Here is a 25,937-nt window from a genome sequence, read left to right as displayed (position 1 = left end):
ATCAATAAAATTTGCTAAAACCTTTTCAGTAACCAGATAAAATCAACTATAAAGCATGTTGGAACAGATGGGCATTTTTTAAAAAAAAAGTTCATCTGGAATGGAGAATACTTCAAAGTTGGTAACACGCAGGTTTGTTTGGGGAGGGTGTTCCATATAGAAGGTATCCCAGCTGAGGAACTATATTTCCCAGCTGTTACTTGCTTAATTCCAGAAGAAGTGGGTGTCCTGTGAATAATGTTAGAATTTTTATTCCAGAGTTGCTCTCCTTCCTGACCCAAGAGCATATCTTTCTTGTCTCAATTAAGCTTCCATTCATTGGCCTTATCCAACTCATGACTCCTACAGGCTTCATTGAAAACCTCAGTAGCTTTCATGTTAATACAAGAAATAGTCAAAGTAATGTGTGTAGTGTGTATACTGGTGATACAGAGTGCTAGCCAAATAGGCTGAAGCTGAATAATGAGGATAACATCTAGCATGGTCTATACCAGTGGTCCCCAAACTGTACCCTCTAAGAGATTTTGGACTTCAGCTCCCAGAAGCCTCAGCCATGTTGGCCAATAGTCTGGGATTTTGGGAAATGAAGTCCAAAATTCCTTAAAGAGTACAGTTTGGGAATCACTGGTCTATACTTTTTAAAGTTCATGTTTAATATATATTATTGGAGAGCTAGCACTCAATAATAATAATAATAATAATAATAATAGGATTTATTTATATGCTGCCCAATCGCTGGGAATCCGGGCGGTTTACAACAGAGTGGATAATAGACGGTTCCCTGCTCTCAGGCTTACAATCTAAAAAGACACGGCACAAAAGGAGAAGGGAATGATGAAAGGGGGAGGGGATCAGGTCCAGCATTCTTCTCTCCCTCTGAGACCTGGACCAAGGCAGATGGACTGGAGGGGGAGGGTTCTTTTTCTTAATCATTAGCTGATTATGGAAAGCATAAAAGCTAACAATTTAGATTATCTGCCAACATACTACAGTAGGTAACTAAAATAGAAAAAGAAGCTATGCTTCCCACAGTTTTCCAGAGTGTTTCCCTTTTGCTTCTTTTTGATTTTGAAGCAACAAGAGAATTAAACATAGAAATGCTTAAGTCAACCTTCAGATCCTGCCTAGCCTAACTTCTTGTAATCCTCACTCCCATAACATGCTAGGGGCATCAGTTCCCCATGAGCTCCTAGATTGAGAACTAGAGACTTAAACACACAAGTTTTGTTTCTATATCTACCAGAAATAGCCAACAGAAGAAAGCAGTTAGCATATTTCTGCTAAGAAATGATTATGAGTATAGCAGAGGGCAACTTGTATCCAGGTATCACTGGCTTACAATTCCTGTCAACCATAGGAAGCATAGTTAATAGTGGTGAATGCCAGAATTTGCAGGCCAGTAACATCTGGAGGACACAGGTTGCCAACCCTGCAGACTCCCATTCAAAAGAAACTTGATACACTGCTCATCCCAGTTTTTATTGTAAAGTACTAGTGCAGAGTCTATCTAAGTTCTTGTTATTGACAAGAGATTTCTAATTTCTCTTAAGGGTTAGCTTTCTGATCACATCATTCTTCATGCTGCTAGCAGGCTGCTGCTTACAAAATCTTTAAAATTTTCAAAATTTTTGTTTTTGTTGTCCTATCTGAGTCATCCTGAGTCTCATTTTCATAAGTTTTTCTTAAATCATTGAAATGTATACACCAGCCTTCTGTAACATATCATAATGGTGGCATAGCCATTGATCAGGGATGCTGGGTGGCATCTAAAGGGGATCAGTTCAGAGGATATATATTAATCACCGACATATTTTGTGGGTACCGAATAAGCACTTTTTGATTACTTTATATCATTTTTAGCCGGTTCATCCTGAGTTCTCTCTGTAGTAATCAGAAAGAAAAAATTCCCCACTCACCATTATTATTTTTTTAAAGAACGCTTGAAAAAAGAAGAGAAGACTCGTCAAGAGCTGGAAAAGGCTAAAAGAAAACTTGATGGAGAAACCACTGACCTACAGGACCAAATTGCAGAGCTACAAGCTCAGATTGAGGAACTGAAAATCCAGCTTGCCAAGAAGGAGGAGGAGCTACAGGCTGCCCTTGCCAGGTAAGATACTGAAGTCCATTACAAAGATGGTTATATTGTTTCCATTGGGGCGTGAGCATACGCAGATTTCCCTTTACGCAGCCCACTGTAAATAAATAATACAAAAAGTGCAATATTAAAAAGTAGTACCTTTTTCTCAGCACCCATTTATTTTCCAAAAGACCACTATTACTGAATAAATTTATTGGCCATACTACATAAAAAGAGTACAGCTTTCTTATAGCTGGAGATATATACTTCCTAACACATTTGTACTCCTGTTTTCCCTCTGAATTTGTGGGGGTTAGGGGCAGAGTACCCTTGCGAATCTGAAAAATTCATAAATAATGGGGGGGGGGGAATAGTATGCATGCGTTTCCCTTTGGAAGCATCAAAAAGCTCTAGCAAGCTGTTTAAGGTGCTGGAGGGCAGGGGAGTGTGTGCTGGCCGCTTCCTCCTTCAGTCCCAAGGCTTGAGAGAGATCCCCAGACCTCTCTCACACCTTGAGAGTGAAGGAAGGAGAGCACTTTGGCTACTTCCTTCTTCAGTCCCAAGGCTTGCGAGAGATACCCAGACCTCTCTCAAACCTTGAGAGCGAAGGAAGGAGGGTGCTTTGGCTGTTTCCTCCTTCAGTCCCAAGGCTTGAGAGAAGTCCCAAGGCTTGAGAGAGATCCCCAGACCTCTCTCAGACCTTGAGAGTGAAGGAAGAAGAGCGCTTTGGCCACTTCCTCCTTCAATTCCAAGGCTTGAGAGAGATCCCCAGACCTCTCTCAGACCTTAGGAGCAAAGGAAGGAGGGTGCTTTGGCTGCTTCCTCCTTCAGTCCCAAGGCTTGAGGAAGCTCAATTATTTCTGAGTCCCTAGCTGTATGTGCGCCCCCTCCACCTGTCCTCAGCTTTTCCCTCACACATAGGGGAAAAGCCTAGAGCAGGGGTAGGCAACCTGCGGCCCGCGGGCCGGATGCAGCCCGGTGAGGCCTTGGGACTGGCCCCAGCCTGGTCCTGCCACCGATTGCCACCGGGGCCTTTGGCGGGCAATTGTCTATAGAAGCCTCAGAAACATGCATTTATATTAACATTTTTTTAAAAATCAGCAAATTTTTTCACGTGTCCTCCATTTTTTAAAAAAAAGTGTCTTCCATTTGAAAATTTTGTCCTACATTTGTCCTGGTTTGTTTATATATTTAATTTTTTTTAAAAAAAAACCCTATTTAATTATTTATTTTTTGGCTTCGTCCCCCCAGTTGTCTGAGGGACGGCAACCCGGCCCCCGGCTCAAAAAGATTGCCTACCCCTGGCCTAGAGGGACAGAGAGGGAGGGACTCATGAATAATCTATCCTGTGAATCCCAAAGCCACGAATCCGGAGGGACAACTGTATTCTTATCGCCCCCCCCCCCCCCAATAGTTGTGTAGGTTTTGCATCAGCTGTTTTGAGTCTGTAGTATAAAAGCCTCTCAACAGACAGAGGTCTTCACAGGCATCTGTATTTTTCAACTATGCCTAGGTCAGCTTTGTCATACTTACCCAGTGGCCCTTGGTATACACTAGGGTTTTCCAGGACCCCCTGTGGATACCAAAATCTGTGGATTCACTGGTCTCATTATATACCATGGCATAGTAAAATGGTGTCCCTCATCAAGGTTTGCTTTTTGGAATTTTTGGGGAGAGGGGAAATATTTTCAAGCTGTGGATGCTGAATCCATGGATATGGAGGACCACCTATATATGCACATTCAGTCCTTGCTTTACTTTGTTTACTACATACAGTCAGTCCTTGGAACTCACAGGGGATCCATTCCGCCCCCCACCCCCCGCAAGTTACAAAACTCACGCACTTTCATGAGTTGAATGGGATACATGTATGCAGGGGGCACACCATAGGCGCATGCCCCATTGGGGTTAATGACAGTTGCCCCTCCGCAGATTTTCAAGTCTGCAGATTTAAAGTCCATGGACTTGAAGGGGCAACTATAGTCCTACTGTACAATGCCACTTATTTTAAAAGCCACTAGCCCTCAAATCAGAATCTTCATTGTTTATATTGTTGTTTTGATGTGTCGAAAACCATAGGCACCAATTTAAACCATTATCTGGTTTAGCTGTCTTAACTTCCTATTCAAATGTGTGTTCTTCCTGTTTTATATTTGTTCTTGTAATTTGTGAATAAAATTTACCATTATTTTTCAAGAAAGTAAATCTCACATAAGAAATTGTGGGGGATATGATTGCTAAATGAAGAAATCACTGAATCACAGAGACATTAAATGTATAAACTTTGTGTTCAAAGCTGTTAGAATCTTTGGGCTACTATGTTTTATGTATGTTAGGAGTTTTTTTGTTAAATGGGATGCAAAAAAAAAAGATCAAATCTAGTGGTGGGAAACTAGTTTGCCATATGTTTTGGACTCTCACTCCCATAATTCCTCACATTTGGCTATGGTAGGTAGGGGTGATGGGAACTGCAGGCTAAAAACACGCAGAGGGCCAATCTCTGATCTAGTCCATGTTGTATAAAGCTGTTCTTGATTTTCACCAACTCATTTAGGTACCCACACCTTTATCTCAGATGATGCCTGCTTGCCGCTTCCTTTTGTACCCTGGCCTTGACTTGAAGCTGTATTATCAACCACACTAATAAACACTTTGCTGGAAGTATTCCAAGTGCAGAATTTTAATTCCATTTCCTTCCATTATGACTTTTGAAGAATATTTTAGAAAAGCAGAGATCCAAGCTCTACTCTTAGTCTAGGATTTGTGTTTTGTTTCCAGAGGGGACGAGGAAGCTGTTCAGAAGAACAATGCACTAAAATTAATACGTGAACTTCAAGCACAAATTGCAGAACTACAAGAGGACCTCGAATCAGAAAAGGCTTCACGCAACAAGGCAGAGAAGCAAAAGAGAGACCTAAGTGAGGAGTTAGAGGCACTGAAGACGGAGCTGGAAGATACCTTGGATACCACTGCAGCTCAGCAAGAGCTCAGGTTAGTGTACTACTGGAAATGTAACAGGAGTATTGTTGTAATGCCCTGATTCCCTATAAAGAGAAGAAATTTTACATTACAACTTTAAAGCACAGTTTTTCTAAACCCTTCTAAAGAGATGAAAGGAGGGCAAAGCTCATTTCAGACATTGATTCAAAGTAAATACAATAACTTAGATCTGTGCTAAAGCTCTCCCATGGGAGGGAAGTTGGAAAAGCTGTTGTTCGCTTATTGCAATAAGTTTAGGGTTGATTCATACATTATTTCTGACACAGATATATTTTTGTGTTTTTAAAAAAACATTTTATTAATATTTTAAATTGTGGTGTTAGACTTTTCCCTTTGCTGTGGAAATATGGCCTGAGTGAGAGAAGAATGACACATCAGATATCCTAAAACTAGGTTATTCCATCCAAACTGGATTCTTGTTGTACCTACCTCAAAAGAAATGGTAGCAGTGTTTTGCGCTGTTGTACTGAAAATGATTAAGCTGCTTAAATGTTTTTTAAAAAACTGACAGAAAATAAAATATTGGATGCTGAACATCTTTAGCTCTTACCTCTCTGGCTTCCTTTAGGACGAAGCGTGAGCAGGAAGTTGCTGAACTGAAAAAAGCACTTGAAGAAGAAACAAAGAATCATGAAACCCAAATACAGGATATTAGACAACGGCATGCAACTGCCTTGGAAGAACTCTCAGAACAGCTTGAACAGGCTAAAAGAGTGAGTGGAAAAGACATTTGAATGTGAAAGGATTACATATGAATAGGAAGGGGCTTAGGAACCCAGTATACATTGTGTCAGGTTCTACTGAAGGTAGGGTAACAAAATTATGTTCTAGTGTTAGTACTGCATTGTCATAGTGTAACTGCACTATGGATTTTGCTACTGAACATCTGCAATTTGTATACATGACTGAGTGTCTCATATTATATGGTTACAATTGTCATTTGCCATTGCCTACATATGGCATTTGCAGATAATGCTTGTTCCTTGACACATGTATTTATATGATACACCGTGTGTTCCTGCCACATTCTAATTTTTAAATATACACCAAAGACAGATGGATAACTGCTGTAGCTCCAGATGGTCTCTCATATACCCCTTGGACCTGGCTCACAAATCCCACCACTGCACCCAACTTTTTAAAAAGTGTTTTTTTAACTAAAAATGTCTCCCATCCCCCTGCGCTCCCCGGCACCAGGTAACATCCAGTGCTGGAAGCCCTTTTAGTTTGGGCACTTGGTCCCTAAATGGTTCGCCATCACTGTTCTATGCAGTTCAATTGTGATCTACAGTAGAAGCCTCACTTCTAGCCTGGATATATATGTGATAAGGAGTGCAACATTACTGACATTACTTTCAGGCATTAATTTCTAGGAAATACATTCTTACCTTAGTCTTACACTGTATTACACTGCATCTTGTAGAAATATGAAATTTACAAACACTACTAAAGATTTGCAGTTATGTGTGATGCTATATCAAAGCTATTTGGAGTATTAATAGGAGAAATAATTCTTCCTGAATGAAAACAGGTTGTTCCAATATACTGCCTTATATGAAGAATTCGTTGATTTTCAGTGTTAATTGACCAAAAGAATTTTCCTGTTTTTGGTGTCAACACTGTATTTCAAACAAAGTTCTAATAACTAGCTTTCTTTTGCTTCTAGTTCAAAGCAAATCTTGAAAAGAACAAGCAGTGTTTGGAAACTGATAACAAAGAGCTGGCCTGTGAGGTGAAAGTGTTACAGCAAGTTAGATCTGAGTCAGAACACAAGAGGAAGAAGCTGGATGGTCAGGTGCAGGAACTGCAGGCCAAGGTTGCCGAAGGAGAGAGACTGAGGACAGAACTGGCAGAAAAAACAAATAAACTGCAGGTACAGATTTGAATGTGTAATTGTTTCACATAACATGACAAACTGGCTAAAAGATTATTAGAAAACATCACTCTGTACATATCCTTTTGATGTGACTATGATGTAGCATTACAAAGTGTATGGCACTTTATAATGTGTGGCATTGGTCCCAAGATTAAGAAGGGTGTGTTGCTAGTGATAAAAGTTTTTGTTGTACTACTTTGTGTCAGTAAGGACAGAACTACTTGACAAGGTATGATTTACACATGCTTACTTGACAAAGTGCTTGAAGCTTACAGTAACATTTAGCCTCTTGTAATAAGGAGGCCTTGGGATCCTCTGGGTGATTTTGGCCAAGCCACACTCTCCCAAGCTATGAAGAGGACAATGGAAAATTTCCTCTGAATAACTTGCCAAGAAAACCCTTGGATAGTTGGAGTCAACTTGCAGACAGATAACTACAGCCCACCCGCTCCATACGTGGGCTTGCCATATGCAGACTTAAGCTTCTGTGTATGGCAAACCCAGGGACTTAAAATGGCACACACAAATGGATTTGAGGGCCCGCATTTTTTCAAAAGAAATCCCCAGCATATAAAAAGGGCCCACTCTACTACAAATAAGGAGGATGTTCATATGGCTCAAGTCCTATGTTCTTTGTTCCTAACTGTTCACTTTCCCTTATTGGGCCACGTCCTGCCTCTGTTCCAGCACTAATATAGTCTGTGCCCCCCCCCCCTCAACACACACATATAAAACAAAACTTTAAATCCATTAGTATCTTAATTTCACATAGCCTACACCTCTAATACAATCCTTTCCATATCTACAGTCCATCTGTAACTCAGTACTATGGTATGTGCAATACAATGTTAACAATATTATACCATCATATATTTCCCTTTAGAGTAATCAAAGCTGCTAAAAGCCTAAGTTAATTGTTTGTGCCCCTTCACTGCAGCTTATTCATCACACATGACTTGAATGTTTATACAGGGCGCTCGCGCCATATGCAGGTGTGCCATACGGGGCTTTAACCTAAGCCATGGGAGGTATGAAGATGAACATTATGGCGCTCCCTCATTAAAACAAATGAGATTTGAGCATACATGCTTTTCCCTATATACGTAGGGGGGGGGGGGCGCTGAAACTGATCCCCCGCATATGGGGAGGGCCCACTGTACATATTCCTTTTCCAGTTATATTTTTCCCCACTTTTTCCTTTATTTTTCCTTTTGTAAATGTAATCTCAGCTCCCTGTTTCTTTATCTCTGTCTCATGTTTTTGTTTATTTGAATTCTAATTAGTCTTTCTGAATCTCTCTCTCTCTCTCTCTTTACCCCTTTCTCTTATAATAGTTGTTTATTCAATTTATTTGTTCATTATCTTTATACTGTTCAAAGAAAGTCCAATCTTTTTCTAAGTCTTCTATTTTGTTTCCCTGAATGCTTCTGAACATGTCCATCTCTTTCATCTCACCTAGTTTATTAATCCAGTCGTCAATAGTAGGATTTTTTTTTCTAGCTTCTAATTCTGTATGTAGAACAGCCTTGCTGCTATTGTCGTGTATAGTATGATTCTCCAATGACATCTTTCCACCTCTTCTTCTAGTGTGTCTGTATGTTCAGGAAAAAAGTTCTAAACAGAGTCTATGTTTTGAAAGAATAATTTTCCATGTAATTAGAATGAAAAAGATAGTTTTTACTGCTGAACTAGGATTCAGCTATGGAATATTTTAGTTTAACATTATGAACGTATCTTAACTTCTATAAACAGTTCAGTGACAGAATCATTTTCTTACAGAGGCTAACTTTTCATTTGATTCTTTTCAAGGTTGAAACAAGGTTGTTCATGGTCATTTTCAAGTAATGATATTTTTAAGTAATGCAGCTTATAACATTTGTGTAATAGATACCCTGAGACAGTAGAAAAAATGGAAAAGATGATCACGCATAATCAGAGACACTATTGGAGAAGACTTCAAGATGACTGCATCTTATTCTATTGCCAAAACATTGATAAGCCTTTGATTAAACTATATAGGAACAGCAGAGTCATCTTCATACTTCTGGGATGTGTGTGTGTGTGTGTGTGTGTGTGTGCGCGCGCGCGCGCGTATGTGTGTGTGTGTATATCATATCATTCTTCTAGGACATATCAGTATATATCTCTAGTGTTAAAAGAGTATTCTTTTCTAGTCTAATTAACTTTAAGGAAAGGAAGAAATGAGTCCGTTTGGACCTCGGAAGATCAAAGAGTGAATGCAGTAAATCTCATCAAAGTAATTAGACTTGTAATAGGAGATGCTAAAAAGAGTAAAAGGACTCTTAGGCCCAAAACACACTGACCAAATAAAGTGGCTTCCAGCTACTGTAGGGGCATTGTATTCAAATGACGCACGCCCTCCAACGCCGTGATCCAATCCTTTGGACTGGATCAAAAAGGAGTGAAAATAATCCAGCTCCTCCTTGCAGTGGTCAGCTTGAGCCCCCAGAGGCAGCCTGCTTTTGAAGCGGGCTGTGAGGTTGCCACAGTCCTGGCATAACTGCAGACAGAGCGGCCACAGGCCGCTCCCAACCACGTGTCTGCTTTGGCCCTTAGTTACACTGCAAACTGCTTGTAAGCTTCCTGCATGATCTGAAATTGAACCATAGAAGTAAGTACAGGTTTAATGACTACAGGTTCAACATCAGACAGCACTTCATAGAAAGTGGACAGTTCTTTTGTTCTGTGTACTATTTGCCCTACTCAGTGACCTGCTAATATGTTACATCTAAAGCCATTGTTTTGTAGAATGAGCTAGACAATGTTTCAAGTCTCCTGGAAGAAGCAGAGAAAAAGGGTATAAAATTTGCCAAAGATGCTGCCAGTCTGGAGTCTCAGCTACAAGATACCCAGGTATGTTCACAATTTTAAAATGTATGTTTCTGAGTGCTTAAAATATTTTTATTCTGCCTTTAGATCCCCTCCAAGGTTGCTAAAAATGTAAGATTCAAAAAGTGGGGCCTTGGTATCTGCTAGGGTTTAGTTCTAGGGCCCTCCATGGATGCTCAGGTGCCATTATATACAATGGTGCAATAAAACTGTGTCCTTTATATAAAATGGCAAAATCAAGTTTTACTTTTTGGATTTTTTTGGGGGGGAGGGGATATTTTCAAGCCATGGATGGGTTGAATCCATGGATATGGAGGGCCAACTGTGCATCACAGAAATAAGAAGAGAAACCAGAGCGTGAATTGGAGCCATTATATGTGAAATCAGCCTAGAAAGGTGGAAATTTAATTTGAACTAAAAGTCCAAGAAATAGGCCTTCACAGTAAATCAGAATGATTGCAAGTAATAAATTCAAGTCAGGCCTCTATGGGGCTTTTGAACATTTTGTATCTTTTCTCTTTGTAGAACTAACGATAGTATAGCAGAAAGTCTGTTCGAGGTTTCTTGCCAAATTACATATTCCTTTTAGATTTTGAGTTATTATAATAATGACTTAATGCTACATACAGATATTAGATTTCCTTGCTTCTGTTTGATCAGTATTGCTTGGCAAAACTGAGGTTTTGGATGCCTGTTACGACTTAATTGTATGCCTGGAACATTGTATCTGAAGATATCTATGAAAGTCCCTTAGTTGCAAAGGCATTCTTCAACCATAGGGTACAAGTAATGTCACTGCTGTTTCTGAGGAAGGAGTATTCTCATCCCTGTGGTTTTCCTTTCCCATCTGTAAAATGAGGGTTATCTTTGTCAGTGTTGTTCTGCAGGAAGAGTTTTTAATTTTGTGCTCATATGCAAAATAATGAATTCAGCTTCTCTGTTACATAGTCTCTACAAATCTTTATCAAAACTCATGATACTCAAACATGTTTTTGAAAGCTCTATGTATTATTTTTATGCTTACACTTCCAGGTTGCTTTCAAAGCATTTTTAATCTTTGACAGATAATAATGCAGTGATAGTAATGCACTAACAGAAGATGAACATTTCTGTCACTTTTAACTTACCCTTTTATCTTTTCTGTGATCACTTCTCTTAGAAGGTTTAATCTTGAGAATATTTACTGGTAGTTTCCTCATTTAACAAGTGACCTTTCTAGCTTTGGTACCTACCTTTAATAAACTGCTTTGATATCTTGAATGGTATTTTATTAAATTAGCCAGCTTTTAGATCAGCCAGCATGAACTCTGCTTCTTACCTGCCCCAAACCATTTGGCAGCAAACAAATATCTCTACTTAACATTTTGAGGACAGTTGTAACTGGCTAAGTTCACATTTTTTTCAAATCAAGAGATAAAATATGAGTGCATCTCATTCCAACAGGAGTTGTTGCAAGAGGAGACCCGCCAGAAACTGAACTTGAGTAGCAAAATTCGGCAGTTAGAGGAAGAAAAGAACAATCTGCAAGAGCAGCAGGAAGAGGAGGAAGAGGCCAGGAAGAATTTGGAGAAACATGTGATAGCTCTTCAGTCCCAGGTGAGAAGCTGTGCAGTGTCACAGAATACAATGTTTATTCCCTAGTCTGAACTGAATTATTTTAATTTTTTTTTTTGCTCCTCTAGTACAGTAACAGTCAAAAGTCAGCTGCAAACATAAGGCAAGTTTCCCCAGTTTCTGACCTGCTGAAATTGTTGCAGAGTTAATGCTTTTCCTTTACCACTAAGCTTAATGCAGTTGGAGGAGCTGTACTTTTCAGAGTAGTCATGAAAAATACTAACAATGCAGAGCCATATCTGAAGTTAAAATGAGACCTGCTTCACTGTGATGATAAACTTATATGTGGGGTTTTTGGTGGTTTTTGGTGGGTTTTTTTTGGTAGACTGAAGGTGAGAACTTCCATGATTAAAATGTGTGCTGTTCAAATAAGTATATTTTTTTAAAAAAAATTTACATCACATAGAAAACTGACATATTAGTGGGAACTATTCCAGCATAGATACCTGCTCACAATTGTTTTCAGGGAATGTTTGGATATAGATAAATATTCCCACATGCAGCCTGAAGTAATGCAGTCCAGGTATAATTTTACTATCTCTGTGAGAATTAGACCATTCTATAGATTCATGAAACATGACATCTATCTTGTGCCGGAAACAAAATGGTATATCAACATTATATTATATGGTATATCTTTGCCTTAGCTGGCTGATGCCAAAAAGAAGGTTGATGATGATTTGGGAACTATTGAAGGGTTGGAGGAAAATAAGAAGAAGCTTCTGAAGGACATGGAAATTCTGAACCAACGTCTAGAAGAAAAGGCAATGGCTTATGATAAATTAGAGAAGACCAAAAACCGTCTTCAGCAGGAGCTAGATGACTTAATAGTAGACCTTGATCATCAACGCCAGATTGTTTCCAATCTGGAGAAGAAGCAGAAGAAATTTGATCAGGTATGTCATATTTAAATTCTCTTGCTTTTCTCTTGATATGACAGGTGCTTCCTTATTAGAACTTTTCACACATTTGTTCATGCAAGCTACTATTTAAATTACCACCTATGAGCTTGTTATTTGCCATGGAGGGTACTTTTCATTGTCTGTGAACTTTTGGAATATGTTAGCTGAAATATGGGTCAGCATTTCATCCACCTGCTTAACAAACGCTTAACAAAGAAACCTTATGTGGGAAGTTACTTTGGAGTAAGAATAGGGGCACCCGCTTCTGAGCGAAGACTGCTCTTGGATAGTTGCTGCAGAGCAAAGTACAGTGTGCCTGGTTTTTATGTGGCTTTCAGCATACGCTGAAAGCCGCGCCAGAATAACCCATCACACGCCCCAGAAGAACTAATGGGGGGGTGTCTGCTGCACGCGCACACTGCTGCGCCACCACACGCCATGGACCCGAGCCCCATTAGTTCCTATAGGACTTCAGCGTATGCTAATTTCCTCTTACATGGAGGGATCTGGAACAGATCCCCGCATAAGGGGAGGGCGCACTGTACTTGACATTGTTAGAATGCATGGATCAATCCACCATGATAACTGAATATCAGTCTAAATGCTTAAAATCCTACCCAGCTACCTATATCTTGTGATTCTTAGATGCTAGCGGAAGAGAAGAATGTATCTGCTCGTTATGCAGAGGAGAGAGACCGTGCAGAGGCTGAGGCACGAGAAAAAGAGACAAAAGCACTGTCCTTGGCACGAGCCCTGGAGGAAGCTTTGGAGGCTAAGGAAGAGTTTGAGAGGCAAAACAAGCAACTTCGGACAGACATGGAGGACCTGATGAGTTCAAAAGATGATGTGGGCAAAAATGTGAGTGGTGCTTTTGGAGTAGTTTACATTTGTCGAACTGTCAAATTTCAACCTCAGCTCTGCAGAATTGAAAAAAACATCTTTCTAGTCTAGTACGTCAGATGGAATTTTGAATTCTGTGTACTGTGACAGCTATATTTGTTTTAATCTGCTTATTTACACTCTCTCTCTCTCTCTCTCTCTCTCTCTCTCTCTCTTAACAATCCAAGGATTATACTTGCATGTGTACATTGCTATCTTTAACAAGCTTTACACTCAGATAGTTTCTGTATAATATCACATACCGTATGTACTCGACCTCATGTATAAGTCGAAGGCAGGTTTTGGGGACAAAATTATGGATTTTGATATGACCCTTGGATAAGTCGAGGGTAAAACTTAGGTTCATGCAACAAAGGACCTAAATAACGAAGCAAAGGAAAACAATGCCAAAGAACTTACAAAATTATGGCATGCCTAACGATTGTGGCTCACACTAGAGACTTGATGGAAGAGAGAGAGTAGAGGGAGGTCAGTGCTTCCGGGACAGATTGCACTCTTGCCTTTAATCAGGGGATGATTCCCTTTTTAATGAGAGTTAAAGAATAGTATTTACATTGACCCGTGGATAAGTTGACCTAGGTTTTTGGGGTCAACTTTTTGACTAAAATTTCTAGACTTATACATGAGTATATACAGTATTCCTCTATCATGGCAGTTTTTTATTTGTGTGCTGTACAGGTATAGTGTGTGTTTGTATGCTTGTATGTTTGTTCTAGGTGTGGCCTCCTTCCCATGCATTTGAATAAAACTCACATTTGTGGTTAGGAATTCCAAAATACTTACCAAATCCAAAATTGTTCACATGAGTGGCTGAGAAAGTGACACATTTGCTTTCTTATGACCTAGTGTACAAAAACTTTGTTTCATGTACAAAATTATTTAAAACATTTATGTATAAAATTACCTTCAGGCTATATGTATACAGCATATATGACACCATAAATGAATTTTATGTTTAGACTTTGGTCCCATCTCCAAAATATCTCTTTGTGTATATGCAAATATTCTAAAATCCAAAAAGTCTGAAATCCCAAACACTTCTGGTCCCAAGCATTACATGAGTGAGGCATCTTTCCTTCACTTCGGCTGTAGGTTCATGAGCTGGAAAAATCCAAGCGCACATTGGAACAGCAAGTTGAAGAGATGCGAACACAGTTGGAAGAACTAGAGGATGAGCTGCAAGCCACCGAAGATGCCAAATTACGTCTAGAAGTAAACATGCAAGCCATGAAAGCACAGTTTGAAAGGGATCTTCAGGCCAGGGATGAGCAGAATGAGGAGAAGAAGAGACTCTTAGTAAAACAGGTAAGTTTTTTTAATAACCAGACATAACCACATTGTTTGAAGGTTCCACTAATTAGGTTTTCCTCAGAAAAAAAAAGTATATCATTAAATTTGTATGAATCCTCAAAGCTGGAATGTTAGCCCCAAATAATTTGACTAAAGCAGAGGTTTCTCTATGTCAGGATGCAAAATCAAATGTGTCTTCATTTTAATCTTTTTCTTGTCTGTTTCCACAAAGCAAATATCCATTGTTAATAATGGGCTTCAGATCTCATCAAATGTGTATCTTACCCATGTGTTCCAGAGTTATTAAGTCAAGTAGCTGGGAATCTTCATTTGTATTAACTGCACAGTGGTTTCTGATATTCTTTCAGAATGTTATAAATGTTTGAAATCAGTGTTTGCTGAGACTCCATGCTACCTAAAACTGTGGTATAAAGAGAGGAGAGCTTCTAAAGGGAGCCGGGATCATTTGGTAAATGATTTTGGTAGATCTGGAGTGATTTAGGTACAAAAGTGGTGAGCACCTAGAATATGGAAGCAGTCAGTGATGGAGGGACAGTTTTTTTAAAAAAAAAAAGGTTGGCAATTCAAATACATGGAATTTCTGGCCAAGTGCTGAATAGAACTCTCAACTGTGCCTTCTAGCTGTCTTTACACAACAGCACCTTAGACTTCATGGGTGAGAAGATTGGTTTGCATTTGTCTGTCAGATTTCATCTCCCCCTTTCACAGTCTTCAAGTTTAGGGTGCTATGGCACCTACCTAGCACTTTCAGGGGCGGCATCATGTCACCCCTTTGGGCCAGTCTGTTACAGCCCACAGGCACTACCAAGTTAATTTAGTGATTTGCTCTGTCAAAATGAGGGGACTGTAGGCACTTAAGACGGATCTCTTCCGGCAAGCCTATCCACCCAATCTGCTATAAGAGAGTTAGAAATATCCCACCTCTGTTTGTAAAGATATGCATTTTAAATGATGATTTATTCTATGTGTTATATTGATAGAGGTTTAACTGTTTTTTGAGTGTATTTTATATGAAATTGTAGTTTTTATCTTGTAATATTGTTTCTATTGTTATAATCCCACCTCGATCAGCAAGGAGAGGCAGGAAATATAAATTATTATTATCATCATCATCATCATCAGATCTGGACAGTTTCCTTTATATCATTTGAGGAGTTTTCTGATACTAGGGTGTTTAACATAAATTGGAGGGAATAGCTCTATATTGTATGAAGCAGCAGATTAGCAGTTTGGAGGTACTTTTGAATATAGCTCTGTTTACAGATACCCAGGTGGCTGCAATGGGAAGAGTCTCCTTTTCATTTTATGTGCTAGTTACATCCCTTTACTTCACAAATACAAGTTAATTTTAGTGCATCTTCATTATATTATTCAGTGTGGTTATCATGAACATTTCCTCAAGAGACAGTCAAGTTAACTTCCATTGGTTGAGACTGTCACTCCTAGACAGTGTGACAGGCACTGTCAGCTACACTAGTTAACTGTTTACTTGTGGACTCAGTTCAGGGTATAAGGTTTTATTATTGCAAGTCTTAAATACCTTGCAGCAAGAGTAGCTTAAAAACTTGAGTTCCACTTCTGAGTCCTTTTCCATATCCAGCCATTGTATATATTGTGGGTGGACACTAGAGACAGCTTTGTGTGGTTTAGAACTTCACAGTCTGGGCCATCTGCAAAATACACTGGACTACAATGCAGTTTGTCTCCAGCAAAGAAAGTTTTGCTGCTGTGGGCTTTTGAGAAACAGTGTTATTAGAAGGATGTCAGCTTCTGATTTTTAACAGTTTTTATTTTATGTATTATTAGACTAACGGGTGGTTCTTAACTGTTTCTAAGCTGATTTCATTTATTCACAAAGAAATTTAGGAAATTGTCTTTTGTAATCTATGAAATACACCAACCTTGGCTGCTTTTTCATTTGTTCTGGCAAAACACGTGATTGTCATTTCTAGCTCTTTGCTCGTTTTTTTTCCTTGCATAGTTGATCACAAATTAATTTTTATTTTGCTTTGAAGAATTAAGGAGATGATACAAAGCTTTATTGTCTCTGTTTGGAAATAGATTCATCATGAACAAAAGTACCATTTGTTAACTTCAGTAGGTTAACAATTATGGATAATGGCTTTTACCAAGGACCAATTTAATAAACTGCTAGATTAGTTTATGCCCAGGAGTTATGAGATGGTGCATCTCTCAGTGAAAAACTGCCCATAAAATGACTGAATAGGTGAAAACACCACTGATGTAGCCCACACAGTTCTACAGCTTGGCTTTTCATTAGGCACAGTATTGTCTCATAGAGGACTTGTGAATAAAAGGGCTCCTTTGTGATCCCGTAATCTGTATTGTTCAGTTAAATACCCAGAACAAATGACTTATCCTACATTTTAGGCAGCCTCATCCACTGGAATCCCTTTGAGTTCTTGTCTTCTCTCCTACTGTATTGCTTGTTTTTCTTAATTCTCTAGGTACGGGAGCTGGAAGCAGAATTGGAAGATGAGAGGAAGCAGCGGGCTTTGGCTGTAGCATCCAAGAAGAAAATAGAGGCAGACCTGAAAGACCTAGAAGCCCAGATTGAGGCTGCAAACAAAGCCCGTGATGAAGCAATCAAACAACTTCGTAAACTGCAGGTGTGCAAATCAGTTCTGTAGATAATAATACATATGAAAACTTACCCCATTTGTATTAAAGTATTTTCCTTGAAAGATTTTCCTGGTCTTTAAATAGAAGGATAGAAGACAATTGTTAAACATATATTGATGTTGTGTGGTATCAGAACAGGATTCAGTGTAAACTGCTATTCTAGGTGTGTAGAAAGGACTCTGGCAGTATCGTTTGTGGTTAGTTGTCTGAGTTCTCCAAAGAAATCTCATGATCTCTTACCTCTAAATTCCAGGCACAGATGAAAGATTATCAGCGTGAACTAGAAGAAGCCCGGGCTTCTAGAGACGAAATATTTGCTCAATCAAAAGAGAATGAGAAAAAGCTCAAAAGTCTTGAAGCAGAAATTCTTCAACTACAGGAGGTATGGCATAAAGAGCATCATGAACACTTATGCTAGAAAAGGTTCCAGATACATTGCTCTAATGTACCTATTGTTTAAGGGAGAACTGTACAGCTATGACTATGCACATTAAGATATTAGTATATGAAGCAGTTACCGTCTGAATCACACTTGGGTATCAGATCCTTTTGTGCTAGGACTACATCATAGCTGAAGTCCAGAAGACAGTTGAACACTAGGGAAGGGGAAAAGTACATATATCCTAGGATGAAATAATTCATGTCAGTCATGATAACAATGGGCATAAAGTGATAACTCTTTATTGAATCTCTGAAACTGTTTTTACTTACCAAGGCCAGTGAGATGCCCATGAATTATCATTTCAGGAACTTGCTGCCTCAGAGAGAGCTAGACGCCATGCAGAGCAAGAGCGTGATGAGCTGGCTGATGAAATTGCCAACAGTGCCTCTGGAAAGTAAGATAAATTAGATTAGCTGCACATGGTGTAAATTTACAGAATTTACAGTAGTGGCAATAAAAATTCTGATTGTTGTGGCAGAGCCTGATTGCCATATGTTTGCTGGCTTGAGTTGGTGGCCATCCTCAGTGATCTCTTTCCTCTATAGATCTGCCTTGCTTGATGAGAAACGCCGCTTGGAAGCCCGAATTGCACAGCTGGAAGAAGAATTTGAGGAGGAGCAGAGCAACATGGAGCTCCTCAATGATCGTTTCCGCAAGACTACTCTTCAGGTAACATTTGTGCGTTGGACATTTTTTTGTTTGTATTGGACGTTCTCTCCAGTGGAGAGGAGAACCTCTAAAGACAATACTGGACTCTTATACCACTATTATTCCAATTTTACTGCTACCTTCTCTAGAATCCTAGGATTTGCAGCTTAGGGAGGGGCATTTAGTATTCTCATCTAGAGAGTTCTTGGGCCTCACTAAACTACAAACCCCAGAATGCCATAGGAGGCAGCCAGAGCAGTAAAAGTAGAATAATAGTGCTTTAATAATGTAGTATGGTATTGTCATAGGTAACTGTTCTTGCCTTTCTAAAGGTTGACACACTGAACTCTGAGTTGGCTGCAGAGCGCAGTGCTGCCCAGAAGAGTGAGAATGCACGTCAGCAGCTAGAGCGACACAACAAAGAGTTGAAAGCTAAGCTTCAAGAACTGGAGGGTTCAGTAAAATCCAAGTTCAAGGCAACCATTTCAGCACTGGAAGCCAAGATTGGACAGCTAGAAGAACAGCTGGAACAGGAGGCAAAGTAAGCAATGCTCTTGAAAATACAGTGATTTGATTTTAAGAAGGCAGTTTCTTTTTCCTTGGAAATTAGAATAAGCTGTCCTGAATTTCCTTTCCTAGCCTCTATTAATGAGATGGTAATCTGTTTGATAATCCAGGAGTAAAAATCCAGTGCATTGATTGGAATACTCTTGAGGTCACTGCCTATTCTCTAATAGTGCTAAAAACATCTAAGGTGGACTTTGTATTCTTATATCTCTGAAAAAGACAGGGAAACACATGGCTAGTTTTTAATCCTTTCCCTCCCTGAAGTAGGAATGCAGCAGTTTGGTGGTTAAGATGCCAATTCTGAAAATTGGAAGATCAGAAGGTTGGCAGTTTGAGGCCCAGTGCCACATTTGGGCTCCTGTCACTAGTCCCAGATTCTGCCAAACTAGTAGTCCGAAAGCATGCAAATGCAAGTAGATAAATAAGTACCACTTCAGTGGGAAGGTAGCAGTGTTCAGTGCAGTCATGCTGGCCACGTAACCACTGGAGTCATCTTTGGACAATGTTGGCTCTTCAGCTTAGTAACGGAGATGAGCACCACCCCCTACAGTCAGTTACAACTAGACATTCATGTCAAGGGACTACCTTTCCCTTTAACTTGAAGTCCCTCCCCAGCTCTTTTGCTGCCTTGCTCAGAATATTACATTCAATGTGTTTCAGAGATACTTACACCGATTAGCATTGGTATCTTTGCCTATCCTATGAATTGTCAAATTCCAAGGTTCTTTTCTAGATTTCTAACAGAAGTAGAACAAAGCAGAAGTGGCAAATGCCAGAATGACAGTCTGCTACCAGGTCTTCTCTATATCTTCATTCAAGTCCAGTGGTAGCAAACCTATGACATGCGTGCCCTCTCTGTCCCACAGATCTCTCTCTGTGGGCACATGGCCTCTTCCCCCACCCTCCCTTCCCTTCAGCTGTCTCTGGTGAGGCAGTTAAGGGGACGGGAGGGCAGGGGAAGAAAAGTAGCAAGCATGTGCCTGTTTCATCAGAAGGGAGTTTGCTATTGCTAGCCTGAGGCTGAGAGAGTGTGCCTTGAGTCTTTCACTGGAATCCCCCCCCCGAGCCCCCTCCCCAGCACCCAGTGACACCCTGTGCAGGAACGCCACTGAGTTTGGGCACTTGGTCTCTAAAAGGTTCACCATCACTGCTCTAGTCTTTCTAACAAATAGTTGAATGCCTTGAAATATGAACATTCAACAGAAATAATAAATCCAGTCTTCCAGGAAACTATCCACTATGCACGTTTATAAAACCACTTGGAAAACTTTCATTAGATGATGAAGAGCAGGCCTATGGGCTCCATTAGCCTTTCCACAGTCAGACCTACACATGTTTAATCCTGACACCATTAAAAACAAGCCATTCCACCCCCCAATCACTCAATATATATCTACATATTGGAAGATTCATCTGTGGAATGTCATTAATCAAGCTGCCCACTGTTTCTCTTCCTGGAAACCACAGCATTCTTATTTTCCTTAAGACTGTAAGAATCAGTGGCACTGTGTGTTGCCTTTAGGTTGCAAAACCTTCACCTGATAGGGTAACAGTGATCAAAAGACACTGTTTGATGGTGAGAATTTTCTGTCCCCTAAGTAGTCACTTAACTGGCACCCACACCTGCTGGGAGGGATTGTTTTTCCACAATAGAAGCCCACAAACTATTTCCTTTCCCATCTGAACCTGAACAGATAGTCACAAAGAAATGGAGTATGTTCATTCAAAGCAAGTACGCAGTAAACGTTTCTCAGAAAATGTATTCAATTTTACTACATCCATACTGGTTCTAAAATCCACTATGGTAGACACACTGATGGATTCTCGCTTGCATTCTGGTGCCAAACAAAGAGAGGGGAGAGGGAGAGGATGCCCTATTAAAAGACATGGTGGAGAAACGATCTGACGACTCTTAGAAAAGTGAGATTTTGGCCATTTGAACTTGACAGCTACTTCCACAGTTGCTAGAGCATCTGTGTTAAGGGTGATAGATTTACTAAAAAAAATGATGATCTAGCTGACCAGACACTGTGCAAAGGCTTGTCTCAAATGTTCAGAAGCTTCACCTTCACCACCAGAGGTACTGTCACTGCCAGGGCTACAGCAGCCACCAATGTTCACCTTGGTGGAACTACTATAATGCTAATACATCATCATAACCTAACCTGACCACCATCATCTTTAAGAGGACACTCCTTTGTGATAGTTCATAAGAAACTTTCAGAATGAGTGCACACACATCATCAATAAGCATATTTTGTGGGCCAACTTGGGTCCAATTTAGGAGAAAGGTGATACGCGCACACACACAGAGCGCGACTGTTATTCATTGAATGGCGCATGCACCACCCGCCATAAGCACAAGTTTACGCAGTATTTGCCTTACGCGGGGGGGGGGGGTCTGGAACAGATCCCCACATAATGCAAGGCTCCACTGTAGTTCCTTTTTGATAGTGTGATTTATTGTTTTGTTCCTGTTTGGTGTTTTACTTATTTCTCTAGCTTCCAAGGGTCACCTGGTAACCAAATCATGCTCACAGTGATGCTTTCTTGTCTGTATGCCTGTGGACGAAATAATACATTTTTTATTTCATGCTTTGCTGTAGCAGGAGGTATGGAGTCCTTTGCCATAGTTACATCCCTGCACTGTATGGAACTGGGGCGTGGAGAGGTGACCTTCCTGATGTTACTGAATTCCACCTCTCAGTAAACACTAGCGAGTGATGAAGGATGACTGGAACTGCGGCTCAACAGCATCTAGACTCTAGATAGTAGTGAATCACGCATTCCTCATCCCTGCACAGCATCTGGTGTCTTACTGATGTCATAATGAGTGTTTCTATTATTGAATTTCCTTAGGGAGAGGGCAGCAGCCAATAAACTAGTACGTCGCACAGAGAAGAAGCTGAAAGAAGTCTTCATGCAGGTGGAGGATGAGCGCCGACATGCAGACCAGTATAAGGAACAGGTGAGGAGTAGCTTGCTCTGCTTAGAAGCTTGGCTGTCTGACAAGACAACCAGCAAGTGACTTTCCTAACTAGCATATAACTATAACAGTTGGTGCTCTACCTCATTACCTCTATTCTGCCTAAACGAAGGCTGAATAGCTTGTACTGTATTCCAAAAAGCAATTGAAGCAAATCTGTTTAAGTAGACACTATTCAACTGTTTTGCTGCTATGAGTTGCATTCAGTTGGACTAGGAGCCATGGATGCCTGTTGAAACCAGATGTTTGAGGTCAGCAGTCTCTAATTACAGAGAAGCTTCCCAGTCACTACAACTGCTATGAAAGTGTTTTTAGTTAAGGTTTGAGGATTCAAAGAAGTCACTTTTTTACTCAGAGAATCACTTCTCTGTGAAAGCCATGTGCTGTTACTCAAGGTGGCTCACAATCTTTTCCCTAGTTTCCATTCCTTCAACATAGTGTAGTGTAATGCAGCAGTTGCAAATGACTAGCATTTGACTAGCTGCTGAAAAGCTTACTGAATTAAGGAGAGTATTTCTTGAACATACCACATGTCCCAATTTGTCCCTGAAAAGAGTCCTACTAAGACATTCTTTTTAATTTTTACTGGGGTGGCACTCTAATTAGCACTGGATGTCTTATGAATCCCTATAAAAGGTCTTGAGGACATACCTTTTGGGATGCAGACCAAAAGACTTAGTTCCCTACTGGGAGACTGCAGATCTTGAGAATGAGCCATGCACTGCTTATATCAGGAGGGAAGTGAGAGTGAACATATCTCTAATCATGTGTCTTTCCTTGCTTGGGCTTGTTTCTGGGTGTTTGTTAGATGGAGAAGGCCAATGCTAGGATGAAACAACTGAAACGCCAACTGGAAGAGGCAGAGGAGGAGGCTACACGTGCTAATGCTTCACGCCGCAAGCTCCAGCGTGAGCTGGATGATGCCACTGAAGCCAATGAAGGCCTTAGCAGGGAGGTCAGCACTCTGAAAAACAGGCTAAGGTGAGTGGCATGAGGGAAGGAGTATGGGGATCCATTCCTTCAGGATATCTCAGGAGTGGTGGTGGTTGAACCATTTACTTGATCCCTATTCCCAGTTACTTTTCACTCCTTTGTCCTGCTTCCTCTCAGCTTGCTCTAAATGTGCCCCAGAATTTAAAGAGAAAGCAGCTATTCATTAACCTAAAAAGGACCCTCATGCCTACAGGGTCAGATCCTGTTAATGTTGCATATGCTGTCAGGGCAGATTTGCTTGTTAAAAGGTGCACCTAAAACTAGAGTGAGGAAAGTGTGTCCCTCCACATGTTGATGGACTGTAAGTCCCAATATTCCTCACCATTGTGTTCAGTAGCATCCAAAGAGACACACATTCCCCACGTCTTGTATAGGAGCTATACAGTTACCCTTCCACTTTTGCGGGTTTGAAATTTGTGTCTTTGTAGAAGCTGCTTAGCAAGGCTGACATCTTCACTCACTGCTTCCCTTCAGCCTCTGAGCCAGACAAAAGCATCACCCTACCCTCCCTTTCCCACTTTGCCAGGCTTTTCATCCTCCACATTTTCCAAAGTCCTTCCACTTTTTCTCTCTCCCAGTCTTCCGCATCCTCCCTTCACATCAGTTGAAAGGAGAAGAACTTTGGAAATGAGGCAAATGCAAAATGGGGAAGGGAAGGTGTGTTTCTTTTGACTGGCTGAGAGCAGAAGGCAAGAAGGTGAATCCTCCATGGTGGTTGCTGGTAACATCAGATTGTAAGGGGAAGTACTTTGGAAATGTGGGGAGATGATGTGTTGCAAGGTTGCAAAGAGAATTATGGGTGGTGCTCTTTGTGGGAGAGGAGTCTATCATTCATTCAGAAAGCTAATGTATTCACAGTTTGTTTCCACTTTGTGGCAGTCGGCTGCCCTTAACCCCCATGAATGTGGAGGGCTGACTGTATATCCAAGACTAAATAACTATGATATTGAATTTGATGGCATTCCCATGATCTGTCAGTATTCTGCCCATAACAGAGAAGGGTTGGAGTTTGTGGGGAACCAATTGTGCTCAGGGGAGACTATTGTATGGTGAATAGCTGGATTATTCTGGCATTCCCTCATTGTGTTTTCTCTGGAGCAAAGGTCTATGTATTCCAGTAGTCACATCTTACATAATTTTACAGGAGGGGTGGCCCAATCACATTTTCCTCCAGCCGATCTGGGAGGCGCCAGCTGCACATTGAAGGAGCTTCCTTGGAGCTTTCAGATGACGATACAGAGAGTAAGGGCAGTGATATCAACGAGCCTCAGGCTGCCCAAACAGAGTGAAGTGTTGTACAGTCAGCATCCCTACCAGTGTGACTTTCCCCCTGTATAATTGGAAGAAAGGACAATGATCTTATTGGCCACCAAACTGCCTTGTGGCCCTTGACTTGCCTTAGGCAAAACTGGCAGAATGCTAGGCCATGCACTGCGAATCAGCCACAGCACATTGCTAACTGGCTTGGCTCTGTCATAACCTCCTTTGGATATATGTACCACTGCTTGTTATACATATTAAAATGTTTCCAGTGCTTTTTAGGTTGGGGTATCCATTGTAAATCCACTTTCTAAGGCACTAGGTCATAGAATGGTGCTTCCTTTGCTCCTTCTACTATGCCATTCCAGGATGAAATTCCTGGCAGCTGACTCCGCCTTTTTTCTATGCATGCTTAGTTGTACAGCAGTGGCAATCCATTTCTTTGGCGGTCTTAGTCTTGCTTATATGCAGGGCCTGACTGCTCTCTTTTCGTTTCATTCTATGATGGACTCAATTCAATGACTGTGAAAATGCCACAAGGGACATTGGGGGAAACCTGTGTTTGAAAGGGGCATCACATCCTACTGGTTGTTTGTGCTACCAATGAACACATGCCCATTATGGGTAGCTCTTTATCTTTTTCCTTCCAGACTTACATAGTACTGTGTTCTGGCAGAGTGACTAGGTGACTGGGTACTAATCATTTTCTACCTATTTGTAGAATTCAGTGTAAACATGATAGCCTCAGCATGAAAATTACTCTCCATTGCTGAAAATGGTTTTCTTTCTGAAGTACTGGAGACAGTGGTAGTGGCTTAGTGTTGAAGCTCTTGCCAGCTACTTTGGTGCCCAACAATGTTTCTCCAAGAGGACAGCAATTTTGAAAGTACTTGTAAAGGGAAACATCCTTGGATCTGTCCTCTCTCCCTTTTCATATTCATGTAGACAGTGTTAATGGCATCTACCTAGTATCCTTTTGTTTTATAGCTGAGAACTGACATTTACAGAAAGTGCCTTAGACACTACAGTACTAAGACAATGTTACATATATAATTTGCCTATAACAAATGATTTAATGTATTAATTTTTGTTCTCCATGTCATGTTACACCTATTCTAGTCCAAGTGGTATTATTGATATTCAGTGATAAGGATGAATCAGTGTTAACTATGAAATCTTGATCTGTTACAACATGCTTGAAAAAATATCTTTGGTTGAAAGCTTTAACATATGTTACAGAGCTTTTGTTTTTGTGCGCCTGGGTATTTCTTAATCATAACTGGCTGTTGACCACCAGACATCTGACTGCAAATACCTTCTTTGTATTCCCATATTTCTAGACAATGATTTTTGTAAGACAATAAATTTATTCATTCTAGAGACTCACTAATGTTTGGGCTGTTTACTTGAAAGGCAATACCCCCTCTTCCACATTTAAATAGAAACTGAAAATATAACACCTATATTATACGTGTCAGTAATCACATGGCAATCATACCTTATCTAAAGGCAAACTGAGGCCTAAATCCCATTGCTGTTCCAATTAGGAAAATAGCATTTATGTAAATCTCCTTGGATCAAGACTTCAGGAGCTATGAGGATTTACTCAGCAGTATATTACCCTTGAAATGCATCAAATGTTGCACTTCTAGGCATTTAAACTATCCATTGGCAGTTTTGAAAAATAAGCTGAGTTTGTTAGCCAAGTAGAAAATAACTTGTAACAATTCAGGAAAAGGACAATATAAAATGGAATGGAAACACACAAAACAGATTAATGCATTTCCTACCTTTGAGTACATGAAAGGTGTATCAAAAGTCACGAAATACCTGCATTCTTACCTCTGTAGTTTCCAATCCCGACTTAC

General features: G+C 40.3%; 1 protein-coding gene across 4 annotated transcripts in view; it reads left to right on the top strand.

The window, feature by feature from the left end:
• The window catches only part of LOC149322059 (myosin-10), a 123,138-nt gene extending 97,695 nt beyond the window's left edge, over window positions 1–25,443 (top strand). For all 4 annotated transcript variants that reach the window (XM_089533993.1, XM_089533985.1, XM_089533965.1 and 1 more), the window contains 17 exons: window positions 1,936–2,107; window positions 4,856–5,068; window positions 5,646–5,790; window positions 6,744–6,950; window positions 9,723–9,827; window positions 11,247–11,399; window positions 12,065–12,313; window positions 12,965–13,177; window positions 14,312–14,524; window positions 16,999–17,160; window positions 17,427–17,555; window positions 17,921–18,009; window positions 18,161–18,284; window positions 18,596–18,804; window positions 21,690–21,798; window positions 22,625–22,797; window positions 23,954–25,443. In XM_089533993.1, the coding sequence (XP_089390119.1) occupies window positions 1,936–2,107; window positions 4,856–5,068; window positions 5,646–5,790; window positions 6,744–6,950; window positions 9,723–9,827; window positions 11,247–11,399; window positions 12,065–12,313; window positions 12,965–13,177; window positions 14,312–14,524; window positions 16,999–17,160; window positions 17,427–17,555; window positions 17,921–18,009; window positions 18,161–18,284; window positions 18,596–18,804; window positions 21,690–21,798; window positions 22,625–22,797; window positions 23,954–24,098 (2,810 nt within the window). In that variant the 3' untranslated portion in view covers window positions 24,099–25,443. The remainder of the gene's footprint in view (window positions 1–1,935; window positions 2,108–4,855; window positions 5,069–5,645; window positions 5,791–6,743; window positions 6,951–9,722; window positions 9,828–11,246; window positions 11,400–12,064; window positions 12,314–12,964; window positions 13,178–14,311; window positions 14,525–16,998; window positions 17,161–17,426; window positions 17,556–17,920; window positions 18,010–18,160; window positions 18,285–18,595; window positions 18,805–21,689; window positions 21,799–22,624; window positions 22,798–23,953) is intronic.
• The last annotated feature ends 494 nt before the right edge of the window (window positions 25,444–25,937 follow it).

The sequence above is a fragment of the Sceloporus occidentalis genome, unplaced genomic scaffold (assembly GCF_023333645.1).
Source record: "Sceloporus occidentalis isolate IW3139 unplaced genomic scaffold, rSceOcc1.0.p SCAF_1, whole genome shotgun sequence".
Classification (NCBI taxonomy): Eukaryota; Metazoa; Chordata; class Lepidosauria; order Squamata; family Phrynosomatidae; genus Sceloporus; species Sceloporus occidentalis.
Note: the sequence above shows the minus strand (reverse complement) of the source record. Positions and strands in the feature narration are given on the sequence as shown.